Source organism: Mobula birostris, chromosome 8 (assembly GCF_030028105.1).
Source record: "Mobula birostris isolate sMobBir1 chromosome 8, sMobBir1.hap1, whole genome shotgun sequence".
Classification (NCBI taxonomy): domain Eukaryota; kingdom Metazoa; phylum Chordata; class Chondrichthyes; order Myliobatiformes; family Myliobatidae; genus Mobula; species Mobula birostris.
The window spans coordinates 23557221-23571463 of NC_092377.1; the positions used below are offsets into that span (position 1 = coordinate 23557221).

Genomic DNA, 14243 nt, shown 5'->3' on the forward strand with positions numbered 1-14243 from the left:
CAATGCCAACCATCAAGTTCTCATTCAAACTGATCTCCTCAAATTGCTATCGTCACTCCCATTCATTAGAAATTGACTCCTTATCTAAATCACCAAGCAACCTGATTGTGCTGGCAGTATTTTAATCAAACCAGTTTTAGAGCTTGATCTTTCCATATCAGCCAACAGCAATGTACCTTATCACTGAATAGCGGCGATACAATCTTGCCCTAGATTTCAAGTGGATTTTCAATGCGGAAGCAGCAAGCAACCTCGTGCAGACATTGCCTTCCATTTCAACCCACGTTTTCAGAGGTCGGAATATGTGGTTTGCAACACACTTGAAAGGGAAAAATGGGGACGTGAGATGAAAAAATATGAGATGCCATTCAAGAGAGGAGAGCCATTTGAAATCATTTTCTTTGTGATGGTGGACAAATTCAAGGTAATGCAAATCTTCTAAAGTAAGAACATAAAATGCTGAAAACACTCCAATGTTTGTGGAAAGGGAGATGTGGCTAATATTCCAGCATCCTTCATCAGAACTGGAAACTGAAAAGTGGGTCAGAGCTTTTGCAGGTAATTGAAACCAACAGGAGAATGCCTGGTGTGCTGGGGATTTCAGGCAGTGTCCGTGAAAAAAGAAAGGTGGAGTTACAGTATTTTACAGATGTTTATCCCCATAGCAGGACAGTCCAGATCTGATGCATAAAAGAGAATTATCTTAGTGTTGAATTCAGCACTGACTCTTGAAAGCTGTAATGTCCTCAGACCAAATACCTGTTATTATCAGAAATTGCTAGAATTACTCATCAGGCCAAACTGTATCTGTGGAGAGGAAAAGATTATTAGTATTTCAGGTTGAAATGTTCTGATAAAGGCCTGCTGATCATTTCCGACCATTTCTGCTTTTAAGCAACACGCATAAAAATTGCTGGTGCTCGTCCTGACGAAGGGTCTTGGCCCGAAATGTCGACTGTTTCTCTTCCGAAAGAGGCTGCCTGGCCTGCTGCGTTCACCAGCATTTTTTATGTGTGTTGCTTGAATTTCCAGCATCTGCAGATTTCCTCGTGTTTGCATTTCTGCTTTGAATTCAGTTTTCTGGCATCTGTTGTTCTTTTTCAGATCTGTAACTGATCACAGTAATCTATTATTCAGACAGCTTTGTAAACAGCATGTCACCACAGCAGACCTAACCTTGTCTAATCAGAGTTGCGCAGCAAGCCTCTGTTAATGTTAGTGAATATATGGTGCGATGGAAGTGCGTGGTTGCCTTTGTACCCCTGCGCTTAAGGTTGGATGTTCTTTTGCAAGCCCAGTGAAGGACATGGGTAGAGTTGGAGATGATCAGTGGTGATAGTTCTGACTTTTTAAAAAAAAAAAATGCAAATCCATTTGTTGTTGTAAAGTAGAAATGCACTTAGTTGTATTGTAGTGAAGCTTCTTAAACAAGCTAGCCCGATGCTGTTGCAGCTCGGGGTGTCAGAGTTCGATCCCTGCAGCCTCTGTAGGGAGTTTGCATATCTGTACATTCCCCAGCCACCGCCCACCACTCCCCGTGGAATCTTTAGGTTTTCTCCAATTTCCTCCCACAGTCCAAAGATGTACCAGTTCGTTGGTTGTCGATCATTGTAAATTTTCCCGTGACTGGGTTAGGATTAAACTGGGGATTGTTGGGGAGTTATCGGGCTGCATGGCTCAATGGGTCGGAAAGGCCTGTATCGCGAAAGAAGTAAAATAGATGCATTTGAAATGGTTTTTATACAAATTTACACACTAATTAATCAATGTTTACATGAGTGGTGACGGTGAGGTTTTTAAATATGAAGATAAGATTTAATTTTTTTTCTCCAAAACTGCCCTACCAAAGGGAGACATTTATTTCCTTGAACAGAATCCAATGTGAGGATATTGAATTTGTATCTCCTTCACAAGCAGTGTTACGTTGGATGGGCAGTTAAAGGATATCGGGTCGGTGAATGCATTTGGCACTGTTTGCCAATATTGATTGATTGGCTTGAAATGACTTGGTTTAGTATATTAAAGCTGCCAATGAAAAACGTAGCAATTAAATGAAACTTTTTTTTTGTATTTATTTGCAAGGTTGCAGTTAATGGGAAACATTTCCTGGATTACCAGCACAGGATGAGTCTGGACAGAGTTGATACACTTGGAATTAGTGGTGCTGTTCAAATTCAAACCATTGGCTACTTGGATAATGCTGTAAGTAAGCAGTAATTGTGCAATTTATTACAGGAGTGCTGCATCTGGCTTATTGGTGTTTCTCATTTGCCTTTGCAATTTAAATGTCAAAACATTATTTTGGTCATCCTCTTCACGTTCAACTCCTCGCCATTCGGTTATTCTTCAATATGGTGACTGATGCTGGTTTGTAGATCCAGATGTGGTTCCAGCACCTTTTTTCTGAGTGGCTAGCCTTCACTTGGAAGAGTGATAGTAAATGTTGGTGACATTCATAGGTATATAGCATTATAGCAAAACCCAGTTCCAAACTTGTGTATTCTTACAAATCAGCAGGTGTTTGCTGCGCTTCCTGCTTGTTTAGTCTCAATGAAGTACTTCTGGAATAGATGCTGATTGATTTTGGACATTGTCACTTAATAAATTGCCGCAAACTTATACTGTAGGAAACAATCTACAGCAGTACATGTCCGATTTGGCTTCCCCGAAGTAATTGTGCCTTGTGCCAGGGTCCAGAGGAGGTTCAAAAGGATGATTCCAGGAATGAAAGGGTTTTCATACGAGGAACGTTTGATGGCTCTGGGTCTGTACTCGCTGGAATTCAAAAGGATGAGGGGAGTATCTCATTGAAACTATTTGAATGCTGAGAGGCCTAAACAGAATAGATGTGGAAAGGATGTTTCCCATGGTGGGAGAGTCTTGGACAAGAGGGCACAGCCTCAGGATAGAGGGGCGCCCTTTCAAAACAGATGGGGAAAAATGGGTGAATTTGTGGAATTTGTTGCCACAGGCAGCTGTGGAGGCCAGGTCCTTGGGTGTATTTAAGGCAGAGATTGATAGGTTCTTGATTGGACATGACATCAAAGGTTACGGGGAGAAGGCTGGGAACTGGGGTTGAGGAGGAGATTTGGAAAAAAAGGGAACAGCCATGATTGAATGGCGGAGCAGACTTGGTGGGCCAGATGGCCTAATTCTGCTCCTATGTCTTATAGTCTTATAGACTAATTAAATTTCTTGCATTCTGTTGTCTCTTTTAATAGTGCTACTAGAATTTAAGCAGAGAATTTAGAGGCACAAATATTATGCATTAGATCATATGATCTTCTCCAATGTTCAAAGGGAACAATAAGAATTCTGTTGCAGTAGAGTTGATGTTGCACTTAATATTTTTGAACTTTGAGCACTAGAATAAATGTCGACATAACTGGAAGCTTTGCCACTGTGGAACATCATTTCCCGGGTTACGTGCCACCCTCAAGACTGGTTATTCTCATTCTTCAGTAAATGAGTGTCAAGGAGAATAAAATGATTATTACTCCAGGTCCAATGCAGCATAAAGAACACAATAAATATAAATAAAAGCAATCCTATAAACACAATGTACAAGTAACGGTTCTATACGTGGGCTGATGTACATAAAGTGATGTGTATGTTGAAGTGGTGGGGATGGGTTGGTGGGTGGAGAGCTTGATCAGTCTCACCGCCTGGGGGAAGGAACTGTTTTTTGAGTTTTGTGGTCCTGGCGTGAATAATGCATAGTCTATTCCCTGATGGGAGTAGGACAGATATTCCTTCAGCAGGGTGGTGGATTCTTGATATTCCTGTCCCTTTCCCAGCATCTTTCTGTACCTATGCCCTTGATGGTGGGTAGGCTATGTTGATGTGTTGGACAGGTTTAACTGCTAGTTGTGGAGCTCTCCTCTCTGGCACAGTGCAGATTCTGCACCATACAGTTGGAGCGTGTTAGGATGCTCTCAGCTGCAGCTGTAGAATATTGTGTGTTGATGTGCCCAGACCTGCTCTCATCAGCCTCAAAGTAGAGGTGTCGGTGAGCTTTCTTCACCGCGGGGATGTGTCATGGGATTGAGAGTTTGTGTGAGATGTGCACTCCCAGGAGTTTGAAGCTGTTCTGCCAGTGTAGAGAGTGATGTGGGCTTTCCTTTAGTCAGTAACCATCTCCTTTGTCTTGATGACATTGAGGAAGAGGATATTTGTCTGATACCAGGCCTCTAGCTCAGTCCCCTCCTCTCTGCAGTTGCCTCATTGTAGTTGGTGATGAGCCCCAGCACTGCCGTGTCATCAGTGAACTCGGGTATTTAGCTATGCAGTCATGTCTGAGCAGAGTGTACAGTAGTAAGCTCCACTATGAGCACTGTTGGTCCTGACTAGGTTGCCTGTGGAGTAAAGTAACAGGGCCACAAGGAAGTAAGGGAGGCTATGATGGTGGGGGGGGGGGGGCGGTAAGATTGTGGAGGCTTGTGATGACTCTGGGATAACAATATCCTGTATTATAATAGAAACCATACAAAAACTACAGCACAGAAACAGGCCTTTTGGCCTTTCTTGGCTGTGCCGAACCATTTTCTGCCTAGTCAGAAAGACGGTGGTGGTGAAAAGCCATTACCTTCTCAAGAACAGTTAGGGATTGGTTGCAAATGCTGTTTGCCTGTAATGCCCATACTTGATTAATATACAATAATTATGCAAACTGTAAATATTCAACTGTAGCAATAAAAAGCCATATTGTATAATGAATATTTTGATCTAATTGTTTTCAGGAGCAGGACAATCCATATTCTGACCTTCCAATAAAGAAATCAAATACAGATGGGATTGTAAGTCTGGATGCTGATGTTCTTAGAATAGTTTTCTCTGCCTTCAAGTTGATGTGATTTGATATATCCATTTTTTTTTACATTACAGCAGTCAAAACCATCAAATGCCCTACTGGTAAGTGCACATCCTGTTTGTTACTGACCTAGATGCCTGGTAATTTAGTCTGGAGGTCACAGCAGCAGAGAGAAGCATGAAAGTTCAATGCAAGTGTCCACGAATGACATTTGACAGGATTGCTCCTCCTTCCCTTGTTGCTTTGTCTGACCCTTCCCTCCTCCCACTGTTGGTTTTAGAACATACGACTGTACAACACAGGAACAGGCCCTTCACCACCTGATGTTGTAATGAACTGATTAAAATGGAATTTAAAAGCCCAGTTAAACTAACTTGTTCAGCCTACAAGGTATCCATTGTCTCCACGACCACCCTGGCAATGCAATGCAGGCACCTACCACTATTTTTAAAAAATAAATAAACAAATAAATAAATACAAGGCCCACACATCTCCTTCGAAGTTGCTCACTTACTTTAAATGCATGCAGATTTAAGCGTAGACGTATCATCCCTGAGTTGGTTGTGGTGGGGAGGGGAGGGAATAGCAGCTATTTATCTTTGTCTCTCATAACCTTCTATACTCTATCAATAAAGTTAAAAGTAAATTTATTACCAAAGTGTGTGTATATTGCCATATACTACCTTGAGAATTCTTTTACTTGCAGGCACTTACAGGAAAAAAAGATACAATAACAGTCTCTTTCTTTCTTTTCAATTTTTTTTATTGTTATAAATAACAGTTTATGAAAAACTGTGCATAGACTGACAAACAACCAGTGTGCAGATAAAAGAATGATACTGAGAACTAGGGTGGGGGTTGGAGATGCGTTGCCACTAAAGGAGGTATAAGGCGCTCCTCCCTCCACTTGTCTGCAGGTCACCTGGGCAAGGTGCAGCACAAGTTAGCACCCCCCCCCCCCACACCTGATCAGGGCCATGGGAGCGGGTGGTGGATGGTCGAACGAGCAGCTGGTGCACATCGCAAGTTCTGGTTTTGCGACCACGGACACTAGGAAGATAATCTCTGAAGAGTATTGATGATGGTCAGGTCACCCCTATTATAAAGACACTGCGTAGAAGACAGCATTGGCAAACCACTTCTGGAGAAAAACTTGGTGAGAACAACCATGGTCAGAGTATATATAAATATACTCAACAGCAGGGAAGGCTTTGCCTGTGATTGACTGGGCTGTATTCACCATTCTTTCTTTTCAAATCTTTTTATTGTATATATAGGAAAAATAACATGAGTATATCGAAGTAACAACACTTACAATGCCTCAAAAAAAACCATCAGCTTAAAGACTGAAAACAAAATTTTGTGATAACAAAAAAAAACCTACTGAGCAGAAAAGTGAGAAAAAAAAAGAACCCATTCGGTGTACAACCCCGGAGTCATGCGTCATACAAGAAGCTTCTAAAAATAAACATCAAACCGCCAGCAAGAAAAGAAAATATACTAAAAGAGTTAACAATTAGATCATGGAAAAATTATATCAATTAACTCAAATGATAACGAGCAAATGAGCCCCATCTTTTCTCAAAATCAAATAAAGGTTCAAAGGTTCGACTTCTAATTTTCTCCATAGCATCACTTGAGAGAACCATTGTGACAAAGTGGGAGCTGATGTATCCTTCCACTTCAACAAAATGGCCCTCCTAGCTATCAATGTAACAAATGCAATAACATGTTGGTCAGACACAGAAATACCATGAATATTTTGAGGAACTATTCCAAAAAGCACAGTTAATTTATTAGGTTGTAAATTAATTTTATGTGCTTTAGAAATTGTTGAGAAAACCGACTTCCAGAACTGTTCCAATATAGAACAAGACCAAAACATATGTGTCAGTGTAGCTATCTCAGTTTTACATCTATCACAATGACTATCAACATTAGGAAAGATTTTAGAAAGTCTCTCCTTTGTCAAATGATAACGATGTACAATTTTAAATTGAATCAATGAATGGCTAGCACAAATTGAAGAAGAGTTAACCAACTTCAATATCCGCATCCAATCCTCCATCATAAAAGTCAAATTAAGTTCCTTTTTCCAATCCTGTTTAATCTTAGACAAAGGACGCTTATCCCATTGTAATAGTAAATTATAAATTCTTCCAATAGAACCCTTAATCAAAGGATTCATACTCATAATAGTATCTAACAGGTCAGCCTCCAATATGTAAGGGAAATTACTTAAATATTTTTGTAAAAAATGTCTAACTTGGTATTGCAGAAAGTGTGAGTATGAAAGAGAATATTTATCAATTAATTGTTCAAAGGACATCAATCTATCTTCTTTAAATAAATCCAAAAAAGAATTAATACCTTTATTTTTCCAAAGTGGGAAAATTGGATCACTCAAAGAAGGCTTAAAAAAGTAATTCCGGTAAATTAAACTACAAAGTTTAAATTTTTTAAGATTAAAAAAATTGCGGAACTGGAGCCAAATTTGTAATGAATACTTAATCACAGGATATAGGTTTAAATTAACAACTTTACCTAATTGCATAGGTAAAGGAGCCCCCAATAACGAGGTTAAATAAAACTGTTTTACAACTTTTAGTTCCAGGTCTGCCGAAATTAGCCAGTCACTCTTATCAACCCAGTATAACCAAAAAGACATATATCGCAGATTAACAGCCCAATAATACATTCTAAAATTAGGCAAAGCAAGACCTCCATCCTTTTTCAATTTTTGTAAATGACATTTACTAATTCTTGGTCTTTTATTATTCCAAATAAAAGATAAAATAATAGAATCAAACCGATCAAAAAACTTGCTAGTCAAAAAAACAGGAATATTCTGAAGTAAATATAAAAATTTCGGTAGAATCATCATTTTAACTATATGAATATGACCAACAAGTGAAAATGTAAGTGGACTCCATCTACTAAATAAATACTTCATGGAGTCTACTAAGGGAACAAAATTAGCTTTATAAAGATCCTTATATTTTTTAGTAATTATAATACCTAAATATCTAAAAGAGTCTGAAACTTTAAAAGGAGTATTATCATATATAGAAACAGAATCATTTAAAGGAAACAATTCACTTTTACTAAAATTAATTTTATGTCCTGAAAAACCTCCGAATTCATTAAATAATTTTAGCAGGGCAGGAATGGATTCATCAGGATTAGATATATAAACCAATAAACCTTCAGTATAAAGAGAGACCTTATGCATGGTCTCATTCACAAAGATCCCATGGATATTTTTAGCCTCACGAAGAGCAATAGCAAGGGGTTCTAATATTAAGTTAAACAACAAAGGACTTAATGGACAGCCTTGCCTTGTCCCCCGTGAAAGGTGAAAAAAAGGAGACCTAACAACAGTAGCAATAGGGGCTTTATATATCATTTTAATCCAATTATTAAAATTAACACCAAAGCCAAACTTCTCTAAAACATTGAATAAATATTTCCATTCGACTTGGTCAAATGCTTTTTCAGCATCCAAAGATACAACATATTGTGGAATTTTAGAAGAGGACAAATATATAATGTTAAGTAGTCTCCGAACATTTGAAAAGGAATAGCAACCCTTTATAAAGCCTGTTTGATCCTTACAGATAATTTTACCCAAAATATTCTCCAACTGATTGGCCATTATCTTTGACAAGATCTTAGCGTCAACATTCAGTAATGAAATAGGTCTATATGAAGCACAGTCAGTAGGATCTTTATCTTTTTTAAGAATTAAAGAAATAGAGGCCTCATAATAAGTAGAGGGTAAGTCACCTTTCACAAAAGAATCCTTAAACATTTCCAACATATACGGAAAGAGCAACTTTCCAAATTTTTTATAAAATTCTACAGGATAGCCATCAAGTCCTGGGGACTTACCAGATTGCATTGAAAAAATAGCTTTATGAATTTCGGCTTCAGTAATTTGAGCATCGAGAATCTTTTGATCCTCAGCTGAGATTTTAGGAAAAACAATCTTTCGTAAAAAAGCATTCATTTTAGAGGAATCTAATGGACATTGAGATTTATATAGCTCAGCATAAAAGTCTTGAAAAGTCTTATTAATTTCCTCATATTCCTGAGCTAAGGTACCATCTTTCCTACGAATTTTCATGATTTGCCTTTTGGCTGCAACCATTTTTAATTGAGGTGCAAGCAGTTTATTATTTTTATCTCCAGACATATAAAATTGGCTCTTTAACTTAAGCAAATAACCTTCAATGGGATGAGTTAGTAACAGATTATATTGTGATTGAAGTTCCACCCTTTGTTTAAATAAATCAGTATTGGGGGAATTTGCATAAATATTATCTAAATCTTTAATTTGTTTTGAAATTCTACCTAATTCTGCTTTAGTTTGTTTTTTAAGTTTAGCTGAATAAGAAATAATCTGACTGTGTAAAAATGCTTTAAATGTATCCCATATAACTAATTTAGACATACCACCTATATCATTAAAAAGAAAAAATTCCTTTATCTGGGTTTCAATGAAAGTGACAAAGTCAGAGTTTTGCAATAATGCCTGAGACATGCGCCAAGGTGGGCGGGCAAGAGTGACATCATCAAATTCAAAAGACAAACTCAGAGGCGCATGATCAGATATAGCAATAGCATCATATTCGCAGGTTTTAACACTAGGCAAGAAGCGGGGATGGATTATAATGTAATCGATCCTCGAATATTTTTTATAAACGTGTGAGAAGAAAGAATATTCTCTGTTGTCGGGATGAAGATACCTCCACAAATCAATCAACCCAAAATCAATCAAAAAGGAATTAATAAATGACGTGGATCGATTTAGAAGTCGCTGATTGGTTGAGCTCTTATCGATCATAGGATTTAAACAACAATTAAAATCCCCACCCATTATGAGCATATATTCATTTAAGTCAGGCAGTAAAGCAAATACCTTTCTAAAAAAAAAAGATCATCTAAGTTAGGACCATACAAATTAACCAAAACAACTTTTCTGTTACAGATTGTTCCTTTAACAATTAAAAATCTGCCGTTAGAATCTGATTCAATATCTTCTTGAATAAATATAAATAAATAAATATATTAGGTTTAATGAAAATAGACACGTCTTTTGTTTTACTCTGAAAAGTAGAGTGGAATTGCAAACCATTCCACCATCTAAAAAATCTGTTTTGATTTCCCGCCCTGATATGTAAGCAAAAGTTATATCAGGTTGGAATCGGTTAATAATTTTAAAAGTCTTCTTTCGTTTAATAGTATGATTCCAGCCACGTACATTCCAACTTATTATATTAATCTGTTTGAACAGCATACTATAATTTCATTCTACTTTATACATGCACAAAGCACATACCAATGCAGGATGATCAAAGATGGCGGCGATGAAGAATACAACTAAATAAAAAACACGCATGCTCCGGAACCACCCAATGGGAAAAAACTAACTCTAAACCCACCCACCCACACCCGGAAACCTGAAAAAGGCAAGTGATCTATGATAGAATTCAAAGCTGCTGACTGCTCTGTCTGTGTTTTCTTTCCCTCCCCCCAGTTAGTAAAAAAGTAGAGTGACCTTGTGAAAAAGATAATAAAGTCTCAGGGAAAAAAAGGTATTTACATTCCATCGACCGATAAACAAGAAAGAACCAAAATAACATTATCTCTTAGAGAGAAAAACTAGTGCCATGTTTAAGTTTAATATTAATTCTCTAAAAAAGCTTTAAATTCAATTATAAAATGTTATAATAGAACAGAAAAATATATAAAAAGCCTTATTAGTAGGAAAAACTACCAATTAGCTACGAAGTATTAAATTAAAGGAACAAATCGCCTTAACTTCTTTCCTCAGTCATAAAATGTCCAGAGATCATTTGAGCAGAGATACTTAAACCATAAATCTTTCCAAAGGAAAACCAATAATATGCAATAAAGAACAACTCCCCGTGTTCTTTAATTAGTCTCTTGATGAAATGTACAAGTGACCTTCATAAATCTTCTTTCCAAAATGTGAATAATATACAAATAGCCAAACAGCCTTTCAGATGGATCATTCCACAGCGGTGTTGGTGAGAGCGGCAGGCAAAGCCTGAACAAAATCCAGTGCAGCTTTTGGATCAAAAAAAGTACGAGGAGGAGAATTAGGAGGGAAAATTTTAAGTCTTGTCGGATACCTCAGAGACGGGAAAAGAATCTTATCATATGCTTGTTTCATTACCAGGGCAAATTTTGATCTTTGTTCCATTATCTCTCTTGGATAATCTTCGTAGAAGCGGAGCTTAGATTCCATAAATCTAAAAACTCTCTGTTTTCTTTCCTGTCATATTATTTGATCTTTAATTTTAAAGTGATGAAAGCAAACCAGAACAGATCTTGGTTTAGTAGAGTCCTTCAATTTGGAGATAAACACCCTGTGTGCCCTTTCTATAGCAGGCGGCTTTGATAGAAAGGTAGGAAATAAAGTGTGGAAAAGCTTACCAAAGTAAGCCGTTAGATCTCTATCTTCAGCTCCTTCCTGCAGCCCAACAGTTCTTATATTCCTTCATCGAGACCTAGTTTCCAGGTCTATAATCTTATTTTGATATCTTTCCAAACGAGTTGTAGCTTCAGACAGCTTTTGCTTAGTTATCTTCAATTCCTCTTCGTGTGAAATAACTTGAGTTTCCAGGTCTTTAAGTTTTCCCAGAAATGACTTCATTTCATTACTATTCTTTTCCAGTTGGTCTTTAATTGATCCATTCTGATCTTGAATTGAATTCAGTGTCCGAACGATATCTTCAGCCCACGATGGCATTTCATCAGATCTTTCCTTTTGCACCTTTCCTTTCTCATTACCTTTATCACTAGGTTCAGGTAAATTCTTCCCACTTCTTGTAGACATAGACATATTGATCACCCTCAAGAATCAACAAGTAAAAATTTTAAATTCAAAGCTTAAACTAGGGAGAAAGAAAGAAAACTAAGAGCAGCAGAAAAATACTGCTACTCCATTAGCAGACAGGGGCGGTCCTCTGTATTCACCATTCTGTGTAGCATTTTCCGTTCCTTGGCATCACATCATCAGTCTCTATCAGTGCATCTATGGAAGGTTGTCAAAGCCTTTGGTGACATGCCAAATCTAGGCCATCTTCTGAGAAAGTGGAGGTGGTGGTGTGCTGCCTTTTTGGTGACATTTGTGTGTTACTCCCAGGACAGATCCTGTGATATGTTAACACCATGAAATTTAAAGCTACTCCCTCAGCCTCTACCCTCCAGAGACCACAAACCTCGTCTTAAAGCACACACCTTCAAATCCAAGCAGCATCCTTGTAAACCATTTCTGCACCCTCTCCATAGCCTCCACAGTGTTCCTCATGCATCGTGTTAATCTACTTCTATTTGGGAAGGAAATTTAAAATTTGCAAATTCTGCAGGAGAAAATAATTGAAGTCTGTTTTGATCCCAATTTCTAAAGAGTAATTCCACTCTGAAGTGAATTTTTCCTCAATTTATTTTTGCTAAGTTGACAATAATTTCAAAGGGGAAAGAGATAAAAATCCTCCTCATTGGCACTTGAATTGCTAATGCATAAAAAGCTAAAGCCTAAGTGCTGGTAACTGGGAATATGGATAATCGATGCTCATCATGGACATAATGGGAAGGAGGGTTTCTTTCTGTGTTTGGCTGTGACTTTAATTGATTTTCTTGGTGAATTGGCAGAATTGATGTTGCTGATCTGAGGCTGTTGCTTTGATGCTAATATTTTAGATTTTAAACAGTTGAAATCTCTTTTCAGACTGTCCCTTATATGGGTAAAATTAAGGATGGATTGAGCCCAGGTCGGGTAATCACCATTCAGGGTAAAGTCAACAACAACCCGGACAGGTAAGTTAATGATGAATTTCAATTATAATCTCAGTAATTAGCATCTGAAATGTTAAGAGGTTCACTTTACAATTACATTTGAGCTGTTAGACTAGAGTTCATTTTAAAGATCTGCTGAAGCACAGGAAATTGTGTTTGAATATTACAAAGAACCTGGAGTAAACTAATTGGATAATACTTTTATATTTTATAAGTACAATTAATTTGTAAGTAATATTATATAAGTACAATTTCTTTCAGATTTTCCATTGATCTCCGATCAAGTGCCTCCGCTGATATTCTGTTGCATCTGTCACCGCGTTTCAAGGAGAAAGTTTTTGTCCGAAACTCTTATCTCCATCAAAGTTGGGGAGAAGAGGAGAGAAAAATAGATCATTTTCCATTTAATCCAGATGCATATTTTGAGGTATTCTTTTTGAGAAGATCTTCATAACATTAAAGTTACTTAACAGAAGTTTGGTGAAATTAAACTTTTTATACTTTGATCTCACTTCGTGTAACAAAAAAAATCTACAGAATCTAAAAACGCAAACACGAGAAAATCTGCAGATGCTGGAATTTCAAGCAACACACATAAAAGTTGCTGGTGGATGCAGCAGGCCAGGCAGCATCTCTAGGAAGAGGTACAGTCAATGTTTCAGGCTGAGACCCTTCATCAGGACTTGATTGATTTTTTTTTTTTGATCACTACAGAATCTCTCTGGTGCTTCCCGCTCCATCCTATCTACCTTCCCCATTTCCTGACCGTGATTCCCCACTCCCTGCCTCCTTTCCACTTTGTCCACAATAGAGGACCCATATCAGAATCAAGTTTATCATCAGCTGCATGTCATGAAATTTGTTTTGTAGCAGTGCAATACATAGAATTACTGGAGTACTGTGCAAAAGTTCTATATATACATGACTTTTGCCCAGTACTGTAGGTATGGGGTTACATCATGCAACATTTTGTGCTCTTATTACTGTTGGAAAAGACAAAAGGCTGCTTCTGTCCATTTGCTACCACCAGGGTAGTATTAATACTCATCTAATCTTGGAAAATTAGGAAGGCTAGATGAGAGGAACTTGGCCTCCATTTTATGGTAAGTGCAGTTGCTTTGACTTTTGCAGTGGCAAGCAGATTTGGTGAGCGAACAATGTAAATTGGTCGGAAGTGCCTGGAATCTTGGGGGTTAAATCAGAGAGATTACACAAATGAGTGTTATACACTGTAGAACCAAGGTGGCAATGGGATGTTTTGATGAAGATTAAGGCGTTGAAGGGGAAGATGGGAAGGAAGTTTCTGTGAATCACTGGAACATAAAACATTTAGGGTGCTTCAAAGGTTGTCGTTTTAAAAAGTTCATACAATGTATTCTTGTGTTACAGATTATCATTTATTGTGGTTCTGACTGCTTCAAGATAGCTGTAAATGGGCAGCACTTGGTAGATTACAAGCACCGGTTCACTGACTTAAATAAAATCGATATGTTGGAGATGAACGGAAATATCCAGTTGATCAATGTTCAGACTTGGTAGGTAGAAGGGAAACTGTCTAATATTAAACATCAATGCCAGACAAACTGAGCATGAATAATCTACCCAA

At 37.7% G+C, this 14243-nt stretch overlaps 1 protein-coding gene across 2 annotated transcripts in view; it reads left to right on the forward strand.

Annotated features, from left to right (window-relative positions):
- The window catches only part of lgals8a (galectin 8a), a 55897-nt gene that overhangs the window by 15137 nt on the left and 26517 nt on the right, over nt 1–14243 (forward strand). For both annotated transcript variants that reach the window (XM_072264909.1, XM_072264910.1), the window contains exons 3-9: nt 214–424; nt 2083–2202; nt 4740–4796; nt 4885–4911; nt 12570–12658; nt 12899–13064; nt 14027–14172. In XM_072264909.1, coding sequence (XP_072121010.1) covers nt 214–424; nt 2083–2202; nt 4740–4796; nt 4885–4911; nt 12570–12658; nt 12899–13064; nt 14027–14172 — 816 coding nt within the window. The remainder of the gene's footprint in view (nt 1–213; nt 425–2082; nt 2203–4739; nt 4797–4884; nt 4912–12569; nt 12659–12898; nt 13065–14026; nt 14173–14243) is intronic.